The sequence below is a fragment of the Coenobita brevimanus genome, chromosome 46 (genome assembly GCF_032717465.1).
Source record: "Coenobita brevimanus isolate Jiangsu-jjx chromosome 46, ASM3271746v2, whole genome shotgun sequence".
NCBI classification, from domain to species: domain Eukaryota; kingdom Metazoa; phylum Arthropoda; class Malacostraca; order Decapoda; family Coenobitidae; genus Coenobita; species Coenobita brevimanus.
In genome coordinates, this window is record NC_136999.1 from 14,570,264 (window position 1) to 14,587,563 (window position 17,300).

At 43.5% G+C, this 17,300-nt stretch overlaps 1 protein-coding gene across 1 annotated transcript in view; it reads right to left on the bottom strand.

Annotated features, from left to right (window-relative positions):
- The window catches only part of LOC145398654 (cytochrome P450 2L1-like), a 112,574-nt gene that overhangs the window by 75,724 nt on the left and 19,550 nt on the right, over positions 1 to 17,300 (bottom strand). Inside the window, exon 6 of the mRNA XM_080271460.1 lies at positions 15,526 to 15,640. Within this exon, the coding sequence (XP_080127586.1) occupies positions 15,526 to 15,640 (115 nt within the window). The remainder of the gene's footprint in view (positions 1 to 15,525; positions 15,641 to 17,300) is intronic.

Sequence of the window (17,300 nt, forward strand, 5' to 3'; positions counted from 1 at the left end):
TCTCCTTGTAAAACAGAGCAAGAGAAACCAGACCATTTGAAGAGTGTGATGAGGACACAGTAAACCATGGCTTTGCATTTGCTGAACCGGTATTCTATATTGAAGATGCCTGCAAGGACTCTGTAACTGCACCGGTCTTCAAACTCAAAAGCCTGGTGAATCAGTACAGCATTAGACTGACGTTACTTGGGACTGAGATAGCAGGACGCATCCACTCCACCAAGCTCAAAGACAGAATATTGGGTTATTTTCCGGATATGGCAGCTCAAAAGCAGTTGGTCCTGATCGGTGTGTCGTCTTGCCAATGTTCCATGCTTTCACTTGGTGCAACACGGTGTCAAGTTTTGAGGCAGGGGCAAGGGGACAGCATGGGACACCTGGAACACCTATGGAAATGTCACCCCAGCATTCTGCACCTTGGCCACCAGACCAAGCCCACAGCCAACAGAGGAATGGCTGGGACCACTGGAGTGATTTGTGGTCCTGCTATAATTATGATCGTACCAGCAGGCAGGAGTGTGTCAACGAGTCAAGGAAGGAACTTTTCTCCCAGAAAGGCAGACTAACTGATGGTTTGCATCCTACACAGGCTGCATTCGTCCAGCACATCAAGGGGGCTGCCTATCAGGCTGGTCACTGCTGGGCACAGATGATTATCGCAGCTCCAGAGTTTTCATCTCCATGTGAATGGGGATGGAATAAGGTCCAGGGTGTCTGGGAAATATGTTGAACAACACTACCAGAAGCCACAAAAGCTTGTAGGGTACACATATGTTGCGGCTGCAAGAAGGGCTGCAGAGGACACTGCAAGTGTTGGAGTGCTGTTCTACGATGCACTGCTCTTTGTGTCTGTGGTGGACTTTCCAGTGACTGATTTCTCAGAATAACAATATTTGAAATTATCTACCACTTGCTTACATACAGGCCACCTTCGGCGACCTGTAAGCCAGTAGTGTAGTGTAGTGTAGTGTAGTGTAGTTAGTGGAGTTAGTGTAGATGGTGTAATTAGTGATGCGTTGTTTGTGTACTGTAGTTGTGTTAGTGTAGTTAATGTAGTGTAGTGTAGTTAGTGTAATGTATTTATTGTAGTGTAGTGTAGTTAATGGAGTGTAGTGTAGGTAGCGTAGGTAGTGTAGTGTAGTATAGTACAGTTAGTATAGTTTAGTTGACCATCCTTGCTTGGCCAACAGGGTCTGTTACCATAACTATGGAACCATTGGTCTGACTGGCTTGGAAATTGTTTTATTCTTCAAGTTAGGACATTTTAACCATACCCTCCTCTATGACACAATGCGTTATGGTGTGCCGTTTTGGCTGTGTTACGGTAAACAAACTAACATACAGTAATCTAGACTTACTGTATATAAACTACTGATGTGATGTACTTACGGTAATACGAATGAATCAGTTCAACTATCACTACAGTGAACTTCAGCTACCATTTCAAAGGGACTATAACAGCCAGTGGTGGCCATCTTGGAAAATGGCCTCCAGTTTTGTCACAGGACAAATCTGCGATGGTCCTATAGCCAATTATCTTCATTTTCATTAAGGCATAAATGTAAGTGTGCTAAATTTCATGTTTCCATCATTAAAGGCACAGTATATTCACATAGCTGCAGTACTATCACACAACCTTTTTGCACGCCCACACTGATCGTGAACCATTCACTTAGATGCCCATTTACCTTTACACATGCCTCACTACCATCAAAAACACTCTTGACGGCAGCAGCTTACCATCTACTCTGTACACGTGCAAACCTTCCACAACCCTTCTCTGTCTACTTTGTCGTATGCTTTTTCCAGGTCCATAAATGTCATAAGCACTACATAATCCTTCTCACAAGCCTCCACTATCTGTCTCACTGCATATATTTGATCCACAGATCCTCTGCCACTCCTAAAGCCACCCTGTTCGTCACTCACTAGGACTTCTGATATCGCTCTTAATTTCTCTACAGTAATACTTCCATATACCTTCCCTGCAACACTCAATAGACTTATACCACAGTAATTCTTGTACTCACTTCTCTCACCACTTTTTTTGTCCGGGGTACCATACCATTGCTGCCTTTTTCCACTCTACTGGCATAGTTTCACTCATCTATGCCTCCTTATATATCCCCAGCAAGCACTTCGTTTCCCTCTCTCCACTACACTTAACCCCTGGATGTCTGGTGATTTATACTACCACCTGCCCCTCTGTATGGGCATTTTTCCCAAAGTTGCTTGTTTTCAAACCTTAATATCTTGGAAAGTATAGTAGTGAGGGAAACAAATTAAAAACCATATTACTCACCAACTCTTCTTGCGAATAAATGCATCCCCAGTTCTCTAAGTGGTTGCGTTGATGAGTAAGGACGTAAAAAATATACGTAATTTTTCGCCACGAGGCAGGCGGTATTTGCGTGTGTGCTAGCAGCCCTGACTTTGTCTTTGCTCTCAACGTGATAAATTCTCCATTACTAGACAAACTAGACACAGCTGAATCCAAGACATGCCCTATGGCACTATCACTTAGCCCTTTCCTAGTATCCTTGGAAAGAGGCTTGGCAATGGTGTATGAGGCAAGGTGTCCATGTGAGGCAGGAACAGAATTGGACGAGAGGCTTAAGAAAACATTGTCCTACACCTGGCAAAGGCACAGAGACGACTGAGGTATGCTTGCCTCAGGTGCCAGGAGGCTCTCCCCACCCTTTGGTGACGAGATCAAGTGGCGGCCACTTCACACTGTGGCGCAAAAACTCTTGCGGTTATAGCCGTTCTCCGGCCTCCCTGGCCCACTGATTTTACATCGGATATATAACATCACCCGGCACTTAGGGAGTTAATCATCTCTGTACACACCTCATCAACCGCAGCTGCTTTCCCATTTTTCAGCTGCCTCTCTGTGTTCCTCACTTGTGCCAGTGTCACCATTTAGCACCGCATTCCTTTTCTGTACAGCCCCCAAACAAATCATGCTAACAGTCACTTTGCTCTCTTCATTTCCGTTCATCAGACTTTCAAAATATTCTTTCCATTGGGTTCTTACTTTATCCCCATGGGTTAATAATCTACCACTTCCCTCCTTCATACTTTCACATTTCTTTCCACTCTCGCCTCTACATTTCTGCACCTTTTTCCAGAATAACTTTCTATTTTCGGAGTAGTTTGCATTCATTTTTCTTCCTAGATCATCAGTTACCTCCTTCATTTTCCTCTTTACTAGTCTCTTTATGTGCTTCTTGCTCTCAGTATATTCAGTTCTTATTTCAACTGAACCCCTGTCCTGTATCCATTCTAGCTACTTCTTCCTCTTTTCCTCCGCTGCTCTCTTACCTTCTTCATCCTACCATGCTGCACTTTTCTTCTTTGTTGTTACTCTTGCCCCACTGTACAACGCTTTAGCATTTCTAAGCAATCCCTATATGCATTCCACAAGCTGTCCAGATCCATTTCATTCTAATTCACTGATTCAAACTCCTCCCCTACTTTGGCCCTGTATTCATCTGCCACTTCTTTCATCCTCAGGTTCTCGACTTTCAGTCTCTCCTCCTGACTACTCCTCTTTCTCATGGTCCACCTCACTCCACGCAGCTTGATCTTGTATACCACAATCATATGATCCGACAAACCTCCTCATCGTCCTCTCCTGTCGTCGTATCAGCAACACTTCCCAGCATCGACATCTCTACGAGCACGTAATCAATCAGGCTCCTCTTAGCACGATCTCCATTCCCTCTATACCACGTATATTTATGTGCATCTTTGTTTGAAACACACACACACACACACACACACACACACACACACACACACACACACACACACACACACACATATTGTTACTTCCCTGTCCCACACTGCAACAGGCTCCAATAGCGGTAGTACAGTATAGGAAGGACTTTGCCCAGTGAGTTGTTCTTTCTATGGCCAGCCTTTCGGGGTGCAACAAGACCAGCTGAGGCTTTGTAAATAAACACTGGCTTCTTAGGTTCACTGTCTTTATATTCCAGATAATTGAACTTAATGCTAGCCAACTTTACTTCACTGTTTTCACAAGTACCGAAGATATACAAACTTCACTAACTGCACTGACAGTTAGTGCTTGCCAACATTTCACTATTTAACAAGTACCGATATATGCAAACTTCATTGACTGCACTGACATTTAATTACACTCAAACTGAACTGAAGACTAACTGAAACTGCTCTAATCTCATCCCTGTCCTTATACTGTATATGCATGCATTATACTCGAATCTTCGAGTACACTCTCGACGGGCAACAGTTACCTACTCAGAGACATCCAAAACATCAAGTTTACTTACACTGCATAGCACTGTAAATGCTTTAGCATACAAACTGAGATAATAGTACGTAATTGAACAAAATCACATAAATAAAATATTAGAGAGAAAAAGAGCACAGAAATTAATGTACAACTTACAAAATACCTCCACTCAAAACTAGAGGGCTAACTGGCAACCCTGACATATGGCGGGGAAAAATATGAGAAACTTTGGGATTTCTCCAGCACGATCTAGCTAGCAATGGAGCTTCTCAACGCAACCCCCTCCCTAGTCCTTTTGTCGTCTCGTCAAAACTACAGAATATTAGCAAACATAATTAATCCTAATGAAATATCTAACTATACACAGAATAATCCTTCAACTTATAAGGTCTTCTCCTATGCTGCTTCCGACGACGTGCCTGCTCCTCCACACAGTCCTCTCCTCCTGGAAGGTTTTGGTCCCCTTCCTGATTCACTTCTGCCCTTGGGAAACTGCCACCATCCTCTTGTACTTCCGCTCGTTGGTCCTCCTCAACATCCTCGGCTGTGGGAAAGCACGATTCCACGGAGATGATCCAGCTGTACTGTTCTGGCCCATGGTACTGCCACAGACGATTCACATGTACCACTTCTGGGCGAGATTTCCTGCCTCCCCGAATCTGGTACGTTACGTCTGATAGGCGGTCCAACACAGTGTAAGCCCCGTCCCATGGGCTCTGCAGTTTTGGTGATTGTCCCTTCTTCCGCTGAGGATTGTATAACCAAACTTTGTCACCATCCTTGAAGCTCACCTCACTTGCCTTGGCATCATACTTGCACTTCATCACCCCTCTTGAAAACTTAAGGGCTCCTCTGGCTTGATGATGTACCTCAGCCAGCTTCCTGAAGATGCTTCGCATAGCTGGAGGTGTCTGTAAGCAACTCTTCACCAGGTGGTCTTCCCATTGACAAGTCAATGGGTAAACATAACTCTTGGCCCAGCATCAGTTTTGCAAGGGTGTAGCCAGTAGACTCATGGGATGCGGACTGATATGCCATCAGCAACACAGGTAATTTCTGGTCCCATTTCATTTGTCCCTGTACGTAGTACTTGGCCAGTTCTTGTCTCAGGGTCCAGCTGAGTTTCTCCATTTTGGCCTTAGTGGGGTCATCTTAGTCTTCTTGATCTCTAGTAACGTGCTGGACTCACAGAACACAGCAGACTCGAAGTTTCTACCCTGGTCTGAATGTAGCTCTTGTGGCATCCCAAAATGACAGGAAAAACTGGTCAACCAACACCTGAGCAACAGATGCAGCCTCTTGATTAGGGATAGCATAGGCCTCTGGCCACTTTGTGCAGTAGTCCATGGCAACACATATATACTGGTTTCCTCTTTCAGTAAGTGACAGAGGTCCAGCAATGTCCACCGAGACTCTTTCCATCGGTGCACCCACTTGGTTCTGCTGAAGAGGGGGACAACCACGTTTCTTGGGTCCCTTCTTGGCACAACATACATTACAGGCCCGACACCACTCTTCAACATCCTGCCGCATACCAGTCCAGTAGAACCTCTGTTGCAGCTGACTTAGAATTTTCTTCACTCCCAGGTGCTCAATAGTAATCTGGTTATTGGACTCCTCCAAGTTCTCAGACCTCATCTTCTTCAGAACCACTAGGTGAATATACTTGCTGAGGCCATTGGGTGTCTCCCACAGATGCTCCAGTAGCCCATTGTTCAAACGAAGAAGGTGCCACTGACGCCAATAACTCTTGGTTGCAGGGCTAAACCTAGAAACCTCTTCCCAAGATGGTCGCACTGTACTCTGCTGCAGTCACTCTAGCACTGGTTATATAACTGCATCCTCCATCTGCGTCCTCTTGAGGTCTTCTTCATCTGACGCTGGCCCTGTCACTGCAGTATGGCTGCGTTTCTTACTATGATCTTCTTTTTTACTACACTGCCGGCACTCTGGGTCACAAGGCTGATGACTCAGGCTGTCAGCATTGCCATGTACCGACCCAGGACAGTGCTGCACCTCATAACTGTGTTGGTCTTGCTTCCTGAGCCAGCGTGTCAATTGTCCTTCCAGATTCTTTGACGTCTTCAGCCATTTGAGTGCTGCATGGTCGGTCCTTATGATGAAGTAGGATCCAGACAAGTAGGGATGGAAGAAATCAAAGCTCTTCATTACTGCCAAGAGCTCCTTATGGGTCACATAGTAGTTCTGCTGTGATGGGCTGAGCTTCTTGTTGTAATATGCCACAACATACTCCTTGTCACCCTTCTTCTGTGACAGGACTCCACCAATATCATGGTCACTAGCATCACAGTCCAGAATGAATGGCTGACTCTGATGTGGGTATGGCAATACTGGAGAACTTGCCAACACATGCATGAATTAAGCAAAGGCCTTCTGGGTCACTGCTCTCCACATAAACTTCTGCCTCTTCCCTGACAACTTATGCAGAGGTGCAGCTATCTCTGCAAAGACCTTGACAAAATGCCGATACTAGGTGCACAGGCCCAGGAAACTCCATAGGTCCTTCACACAAGTTGTAACCGGCCAGTTTTTCACAGCTGCCACCTTCTCTGAATCTGTACTGTCTCCGCCTTTGTCTACAATTTGTTCCAGGTACCCGGTACTTCACTTCCTTTTGGAACAAATAGCACTTCTTGGGGTTCAGCTTGAGGTGCGCTGCCCAGATCCTGTTGAGCACCTCTGACAGCCTCTCCAATTCCTGGTCAAAAGTCCGTTCAAACACAATTACATTCTCCAGATAGATAAGAGCTGTGTGCCAATGCAGGCCTTCCAGTACACGATCCATGAGACACTCAAAAGTAGCTGGGGCATTGCACAGGCCAAAAGACATCACTTTAAACTGCCATAAACCCTGCCCATCCAAAAAGGCTGTTTTCTCCTTGTCCTTCTCTGCAACCTTGACCTGGTGATATCATACCTTCATGTCTAGGGTGAAGAACCACTTGGCACCTGATGGAGCACCCAGTGTGTCATCAATCCTTGGCAAGGAGTATGCATCCTTCACTGTCACTTCATTCAGGGCTTGAAAATCTACACAACACCTTATTAAGCCATCCTTTTTCCTTACCAGAACCACTGCTGATGCCCAAGGACTGCTGGACTTTTTTTTATCACTCCTTGACTTTGGAGATTCTTCATTACCTACTCCATTTCTTGCTGTTGAGCTGGCGCCATCTTTTGCACTGGCTGCTTAATCGGGTGGTGATCCCCAGTATCTATAGAATGCTCCACCAGATCAGTGCACCCCAGAGCTAGGTCTCCGGTGGAGAAGACATCAGCAAACTTCGTCAGCAGCTGCCTGAACTTCAGCACTTGTGAGCCATCCAGGCATTGGGAACTCCATGAATTTAGGTCTTGTAAGCGGACTGGCAGATACCCATCTTCTTTGACTACCCTCCTTTTACAGGCCTTCCTCTGATGCCATTCAGGGTCCACCACCTGGCACAATCCCAGAATTTCTTCTTCTGTGGCTCATAGGAGAAATTGGCCACCACAACCGGCACTTCACCTGCACCTTTTTCCACCAAAGTTCTCCCCACCATTACTCCAGCCTTCGTCTTGCACCGTACATCAGGTTCCACTACCCCTAGACAGCTATCAAAAGAGCCGCTCACCTTACACTGAGGCAGTAGTTCTGATTTTGGGGGTGTCACGGTAGTGTGGAGCACCCTCACCTCGCCACCAGAACTGGTACATTTCACTGCCATGACAGGAACTGAGTTTCCTGAAACCTTCAGCTTCATGAAGCAAAAGTCCAGCTCACATCCCATGGACATCAGATAGTCCAGACTAAGAAAGCAAGGATCCTCCATGTCAGCCACATACACTGGAAGAGTAGCCTCTAGCCCTGTCACTTCAGTCCGGGCATCCAGGGGTCTCCTCAGTTCTGTGCAGTGGCCATTTACGCCACACAGTTGTTCTGATGACTCAGGCAGATACTGATGTAACACATCAGGCCTCAGAAATGTCTGTTCTTAGGCTGAATCAATCACCAGAAAGCACTTCTTTCCATCTATTCTTCCATCTACTTGCAGACTGTCGATTGCAGTACTCTTGCATTTTCTCGGTAGTGGGGATACTTACGAAAAGCCGGCTGGTGGTTGCCCCTTAACTCCAGCCTCCATTTGTTTTCTGCTTCTTTCTGGTCTTCTGCAACCTTCGTCTTATCCTCCTTTTTCTTCTTTGGACACTCAGAACTGAAGTGTCCCACTTCACTTCACGTCCAACACCCTTTTGTTACAACTGAAGACTTCATTGCACTGCTCTGTTCTTGCTCCTTCTTCCATTTGTAATAATCGTCCTTCTTGTGTCCCGGCTTCCAGCAGAACCAGCAACCCCCTTTGGTCTTCTCCTGTTCCCTCTTCCACTTGTAGCAGTCTTCTTTCCTATGTCCTGGCTTTTCACAGTACCAGGAACTTCCTTCAAATATTTCCACTTCACATACCTGCCCCTTTCTTGCCTTGAATCCTGCACTACGACCTGCCTGAAAAGTGGACGTACTGGACCTGACATAGGACTCAAATTCTACAGCCCTGGCTAGTGCTTCTTGCATGGTTCTTGGTTGTGCCTGCTTCACTTGCACTTTCAACTCTGCACTATCAAGGTCATCGATGAGCTGGTCCCTCAGAAGAATAACCAACAGGTTAGGTGCTGCTCCAGGGTATGGCTTGTATGACATACTCTCCAGGTCACAAGCAGGCTGCTGTAGGGAAACTCCTCCAGCCCGTACACGGGTCTGGAATCTTGCTCTGTAAACCTCAGTCTGGTACATGATTCCATATCTGCACTCCAATACTTCTACTAAGGACTGATAACTGTTCCCCTCCTTTACTGACATCAGGCCCAGAATTTTCACTGTGGCACCCTAGAGGCTAGTAGCAATCTGCACTGCCCTCTGCCTATCATCCCAACCATTCTGATCAGCAAGTAACTCAAACTGCACACGGTAAGCTTCCCAAGATTCTTTACCATCAAATTCCTGAGGTTGCTTTTTAACTGGACCCCCACTATAGCCATGCACTTCACTGGTTTGGGGCCTAAAAACTGGGGCATCATAATTAAGTCTAGGACTTAAAACTTCAGCAGTTTGATTATTCAGCCCTGTAATGCTACCTTTAGATGTTTGGGATTCGCCCAGATCCACCATACACTGTCTATTTTCTACATATGCTCCCTGTACACTAACCTGGGGCTCAGCAGTGCAATATTTCTCTACAGCCCCATTTCTCTCACAAATTACCTTCAAATAGCTGTCTACATGCTTCAGCTGGTCGTCTACATGATGTCTACACTCCATCACATTATTGCTTACCTCATATTTCTGCTGCTCTAGCTTGGCATCCACTTCCTTCTTAAACTGTTGCTGTTCTTCATTTCCCCCATGGAAGCATCCAGCTGTCCTTGCATCCTCAGTTGTAATTCCCTCTGTTGCTCCTGTAATTCCTCTTGAAGCTGTTCGTATCGGTCTTTCGGTTTTTCACTTTGTGCCTGTAATAGTTCTTTGAGTTCTTTATTATGTGCCTGTAACTGTTCTTTGAGTTCTGTCTGTCCTTCATTCTGTGCTTGTAGTAAATTGCAGCCAGCTATGCCTCCTCTTGCCTTGCTTGGCCTCGTGTCTGTACACCTTCTGCCTCCGTGTCGAAGATTAGACTCACTGCAGTTCTGTATGATCCACGCTCCTGACGCCACTGTTACGTCCCCGTCCCACACTGCCGCAGGCGTCAACAGCAATAGTACAGTATAGGACAGACGTTGCCCAGAGAGTTGTTCTTCCTATGGTCTGCCTTTCGGTGTGCAACAAGACCAGGTAAGGCATAAATAAACACTGGCTTCTTAAGTTCACTGTCATTACTTTCCAAATAATTACACTTAATGCTTGCCAACTTCACTGCTTTCACAATTACCGAAGACATACAGACTTCACTAACTGCACTGACAATGCTTGCCAACAACACTTCACTATTTTCACAAGTACTGAAGTTATACAAACTTCACTAACTGCACCGACACTTAATGCTTGCCAACACTTCACTATTTTCACAAGTACCGAAGATATGCAAACTTCACTGACTGCACTGACACAACGACACTCAAACTGAAATGAAAACTGACTGAAACTGCTCGTCTCTTCCTCATCCTTATATAAGCTTGCAATATACTCGAATCTACGAGTTCACTCGACGAGGAACAGTTACCAACTCAGAGACATCCAAAACATCCAGAGTTTACGTACACAGGATAACACTCTAAATGCTTTAGGATTCAAACTGAGATAAAAGTACATAATTTAACAATCGCATTTAATAAAACATTATGGAGAAAAAGAGCAGAGAAATTAATGTACGACTTAAAAAATACCTCTGCTCACAACTAGAGGGCTAACTGGCAACTCTGACATGCAGCTGGGAAAAATACGAGAAAAGTAGGGGAAGTCTGCAGCACAATCTAGCTAGCAATCCAGCTCTCAACACTATACAGTATATATATATATATATATATATATATATATATATATATATATATATATATATATATATATATTATCATCATCTGCCGATGCAAGTCCACTGCTGAATAAAGGCCCCCCTCCCCCAACCTTCTCCACGAATTTCTTGACAGCCAATCTCTGCCACGTTTTAACTGCAATCGTCCCCATCTCATCTCTCCACCTCATGTCTGACCTTTTTCTGCTACGCTTACAATCTCTTGGAGCCCAGTCAGTTTGCCTCTTGCTCTATTGTTTATCCCTTATTATTGCTACATGACCTGCCCACCTCCATTTTTGTTCTAAAGACTTCTATAATGTCTTTAACTTTGGTCTGCTCTCTCACTCAAGGTGATCTTTTCCTGTCTCTTGAAGATATTCCGAACACTGACCTTTCCATTGCTCTTTGAGAATGGTTTAGTTGTTTTTCCAACGATTTTGACAGTTTCCAGGTCTCACAACCGTGCGTCATAGCTGGAATTATACATTAGTTACATACTTTACCTTTCATGCATTCTTTACCGGTAAGCTACTTTTCATGGTGTCTGTATGTTTACAGAAAGCTTCCCATCCAGTTGTAATGCATCATGGTCCTTCATTAGTTTTAGTATTTGCTCCAAGTAATTGTACTCGTCGACTTCTTCAAGAGCTTCTTCGCTTATTCTGGTGACGCTTTTTGGTGTATTTGGATTAAACATTAGTTTTACTCTAGTTCATCTTCAGCCCTACTCTGAGACTTCCTCAGTTCAGGTCATTTAACATTTCTTGCAGTGTCTGCTGTTCTTATGATTAGGGCAATGTCATCTGCAAATTTTAAATGGTTTAATTTTTGTCCATCTATGTTTACTCACTTGTTTTCCCAGTCTAGCTTTCTGAAAATACTTTCTAGGCATGCTGTAAATAATTTTGGTGAAATTGTATCTTGCTGAGTCACGCCCTTCTCATCCTTAATTTTTTCCTAGTCTTTGCGTAATTCATCTGTAGCAATTCCTTATTTATATATGTTTTCAAGAAGTTTTACAATATTCGTATTTACTCCTTGTTCTCGCAATGAATTTATAATTGCTATGTACTCCACTTTGTCGAAAGTCTTTTCGTAATCAACAGACCGAAGTACAGTGGTTTAATATATTCTGTAGTTTTCTCAGTTAGCTAAATCACTGTGTAAATGATCAGAGAATGAATATTTAAGAGATCTGCCTATTCACGAGGTTGGTTTTCTTCCATATTTGTTGTTATTCTATTAGCAAGGACTTTAGTGAAGAGTTGGTAAAAAACTGACAATAAGTTAATGGGTCGATAGTTTTCGCCCGCCTTTAGGGCCCGCGCGCGCGCGTACGGCCTTGTGTGTGTGTGTGTGTGTGTGTGTGTGTGTGTGTGTGTGTGTGCTCTCATTATACCTCATGAATGGCTTGATCTATGAACATGAAACCTTCAGGGTATCAAGGTATGTCCAAAATCTTCCTGCTCTCCCCCGGGTGGGTTAAGGGACGGCGTCCCCCTTCCCGGGGGAGTCGGGGGGTTTCGCCGCCCCCCCGGCTCCCCCAGGGGGGCACCACTCCCTGCCCCCCCTGGGGGCCCCATCATCCAGCCCCCTCCCGGGGGGTATCGCCCCTTGACCCTCCCGCTGGGGAGAGGCAGCCACCCTTGTAACTTGGCCAACAGCATATTCTGGCTGGCGATTAACATTCGGCTCCCTTAATGCTTTCTTCATTACTAAGATCTTTGAGTGTCCTTTTTTGTAAAGTAAAATAACTATTGCATTACATCATATTTTAGGAATTTTCTTCTTTTTTATGCATTGAGTAAAAAATGGGCGAGCCTGTTTTGTACTTCCACTCCTGCATCCAACAGCAAATTTGCTAATATTCTATCTTCTGAGTCTTCCCTCTTTTGATATTTTTAAGAGAAAAATTTACTTCGTCTGGTGTTACCTCAGGTATTTCACTTGTGTCAGCTGAAAATTCAGCTATTGATACTGTTGTCTTTGATGCATACAGTTCTTTGTAAAATTCTTCAACTCTTTACCATCTTATCCCTGCATTTGATGACTTCACTGTTTTTTTTCTTTCAGTGACTTAATTTGTTGCCCTCCTAATGCCATTTTACTTCGGACCTGTTTCAGAATTTTTCCCTTCTTGATGGTTTCTTTTATTGGATTCACGTTTTTCTTTCTTTTTTCTTCTCTCTGTCTCTTGTTGATAAACTTATTTAATTCCCCTCGTTCTTTTTCATCTTTCTTTGTTTTCAATTTCATTTGTTTTCATCCTTTCATGAGCTCGAGTGTCTTTTCTATATATTTCTTGGCTTTGGTTGTATTTGTTTTTACCTACCACCTCCGCAGATTCTCTTAGTACTTTTGTTGGTCTATCACTGAACTCATCAGTGTCACATTCAGCATAACTTAGAGCCTGATATAAGTTCGATATTTCTAACTGAAAGGCTGTTTTTTTTGGCTTACATTTATTGGCATATATTTTTATTTTTAATCTTCTTTCTTTCAGTTCTGAAAATCTGGCAGTGCAATCCACCATTCTGTGGTCACATCCTACATTAACTCTGTTGATAACCGTGACATTTATGATCGTGTTATTCTTATATGCTATTAAGCAGTCGATTTCATTCTTTGCTTCTCCAATTGGACTTCCCTGGGTCCATCTTCCCCTTGTTCTTTTGAGAAAGAATGTGTTCATTTTTCTCATGTTACACATTTCACCTCTTTCATTCCTTTCTCCCACTCCAAATTTTCCCATACATGTATCTCCATTTTTTGATTTGCCAACTTTTGCATTGAAGTCTCCCATGAGTATAGTATATGTGGTCTTTTCTTTTTCCATAATCTGGGAAATGTCGTCATAGAATGTTTTTATTTCTTCATCTGGGCTTTGAAGAGTCGGTGCATATACTTGTATTACTTTCTATCTATCTATCTATCTATTGCCAGACGCCTCAATCCCGTTTGGGGTGGCCACAAACAAATCGCCTCCAAGTCGCCCTGTCCCCCGCCATTTCACTGCCCTGCTCCCAACTCACACCCCCCTCTCTCATATACCTCTCCACCCCATCCCTCCATCTCATCCTCGGCCTCCTCCTCCCTCTTCCCCCCTCAACCTCATTCACATACACTCTCTTCGTCAGTCTTTCACCCTCCATCCTCTCCACATGGCCAAACCACCTCAGTGTGTTCCTCATAACGCTTCCTATCACATCGACATCCACACCACAACGCTCCTTTATATCCTCATTCGTCAGCCTGTCTCTCCACGTGACCCCACAGGCTCCTCTTATTTAACTCATTTCCACTGCTCTCACTCTTGACTTGTGTCCTTCCAACAATGTCCAAGCTTCACTTCCGTACGTTAGAGTTGGTATCACAATACTGTCATGTAGTAACTTTTTCTCTTCCATGCTCACTTCCCTGTTTCTTATCACTGCTTTCAAAGAACCAGCAACCTTTCTTCCCTGCTGTACCCTTTCAAGCACTTCACCCTCCAAACCTCCATCCTTACTCATCACACTACCCAAGTACTTAAACGTACTCACATTTTCCAATTCCTCACCATCCAACCTCACTGTACATTCACTAACTTCACCTCTCTCAAAGACCATCACTTTACTCTTCCCTACATTCACCTTTAGACTCCGTTTCTTACACACTCTACCAAGCTCATCCACCAAGCCTTGCAGCTCCCCTTCGTCTTCATTCAACAACACAGTATCATCTGCAAACAACAGTACAGGGAGTTTCCAAACACTATCCTCTCTCACCAGGGCCACTCCAACATCCACTACTTTCACGATGCATTATTTGCATACATTAATTACAATCCATGTTACTCTGTCAGATACACTGCTGAATTTGACAATGTTGTCTGCAAAATTTCTTTTAATTAGAAGACCTACACCACTAACTTGTTCATTTTCCCTTCCTCTGTAGAATAATTGGTGTTTGGTGTCTTGGAGATGAATTACCTTTTCATCTTTTCTGTGGATTTCACTCAAACCTACAAAATCCCAACTAAAGTTTTCTAATTCAGTCCTTAAGATATCAGGTTTGTGATCTTTTGCGAGGCTTCTTACATTGTACGTATAAATCTTCAAGGATTTCAGTTTGTTTAATGCCCAGGTCTCTAATTTACCGAGACAGTGCCTACTCACTTTCTGTGGCACACTACCTGTAAGCACAGGAGGCAGTGTGGTTGGACCTTTAGTAGATGACGATCCAACAGGAACGCCCATCAAATACTTTGCAATAGAACACATGTTTGGTTGGGAGGATTGTGACAAATAATCTTACCTCCCTGCCACATGGTTTCTGGTGACATGTAATGTTTGTAACACCATATTCAGTTTATTCAATGGAGCCCTATATATGTACAGGGGGTCCCATGGTCTGTGCCATCTAAGATGGTACCTAGTATATCCGCGACCCGGGGATGCGTCAGGTAGGAGTAGGGTTTTGCTCATGGATATATATATATATATATATATATATATATATATATATATATATATATATATATATATATATATATACACAGTATACCGACTGTCACCACCTCCATCGCAGTGAACAGTGTATAATGTTAGTGGAGTTCCCTTTTTAATCCCTTAAGGCACACAAATAATTCTAGAGGTAAATAAAGTGTGTGGAAACAGGCAGAACACAAGGAAGAAGGCATTACCATCGTGAGGGATTAAAAATGTAAATAAATATTTCACCCTTTGAAGAAAAACTAACCATCAGATGTATTATTAGGGTCGTCCTTCCTCTCATCCATTTCCATCAGGTAGCCATCAATCAGGTCCCTCAGGTTGTCTGGGTCAAATGTGGTTCGGTGTTCTGCGATTATACCCTTTAAAAAGAAATAAAAAAGAAGCTTCATGAAAGATGTTTTTTTTTCTCTCGTAGTCAACTCTAAAGCATGACAGAACAGGAAATCCTCCACAAAATCCCTACCACTGATGTATAAGCACCAGGAGTGCACAAACAGTCACGTCAGTCGACTCACCAAGCTGGAGGGAAAATTTGCTTAAAAATGACTTTTATTTCAGCAATCATTTTTCAAAATCTTCAGACATATCTAATATTCGTAGATGAACAGTCATTTGAGAGGGATACCGATGTGACCTGCTCAGCATCACATCCAGTAATACGGTAGACTATATCGTAACAGCAGGGAGTGATTAACTTCTCTGCAATGCTGTACAATTCTCGGTTTTACAATGCACGATGCATGTAACCCAGATTCATTTTGTTGACTGAACTGTCCCAAACGATCGAAGCGTCCTTGTTTCATTTCCTCTTCCTAATGCCTGAAGAATGCAGCATTCTAATTTTTCAGATATGAATGACGACTATTCAAATGTCACTTGAGAAAGTTTGGTTTCATGCACTCCAGTGATTAGGCATTTGTGGCACATAACACAACGAGGAAATTCACACACGTTGTTTAAGATACTAGCGAATTCATAGTGAATAAATCTTTTATCATTTTGACGTTTCTCCGCTGATGAGGCCATAACGGTACCCGGAACTGTCATAGAAAATACTTACATAACTAAAGCCTTACGTAAAGGCACTGACATTGACATACAGTTATAATAATGCCACGTCATAAGATTATATAATAAAAACACCATCAGGCACTTATATTATCATCGCCGTAAGATAACGCTGTACAATCAGCTTCAGGCATTACCAACACACTAGACACAATTTCTTGCAGTCATGATATCAAAAGATCAAACGATGAAAACACCAACAGGCAATTATATTATCATTGCCTTCGTAAGATCACACATTAGAAACAATTTCAGGCAGTCATATTATTACTATCTTAAGTAAAATCACACATTAGAAACAGTCTCAGGCAGTCATAATATCACCAGTTCAAAAGAACAAACTAACTAGAAAGCATTGAGAGAGTACATACCTCCATCAACACCAATAAAATCTAAGAATTGCTGCTGAGTAGCCAGACATACAACCAGTCACAAACATGAGTTTCCAAAATGCCATAGCATCACTAAGTAAAGAAAATCATTATCACACTGTAAAAACCTCACTAGCATACATATCACTGTGTTAAGAACTTACCTCATTTGCATAAACAAAAATATCTGGAGACAGAGGAGCAACAAGTACCGGTACGTGCCTCAGTTGCGGCCAGCTGCCTCTAATGGGACAGTACATCCATCCTTACTCACAGCTGCTGTTTGCATGTGAGGCATCCTGATATGTGCCTCTATAACCGTCGTACTCTATCTCCCTCTCCCTCAGTAGATTTTAATACACTTTCGTCAGCCATCCAAGTACTCCCTGGAAACCCTCTTGCAAACCCCTTGTGGGTTCGTGTACCTAGGTTGAGAACCTCTAATTTAGATCATCAATAGAGACTGCAGCACTTATAAACCATTGATGTGACCTCCCCTCTATCCTCGGAAATCCCCTGATTGTCTACAGTACCTGTACTTCAGGTGAGGTCATGTCTACCTGACAGGCCTGGTGATTTG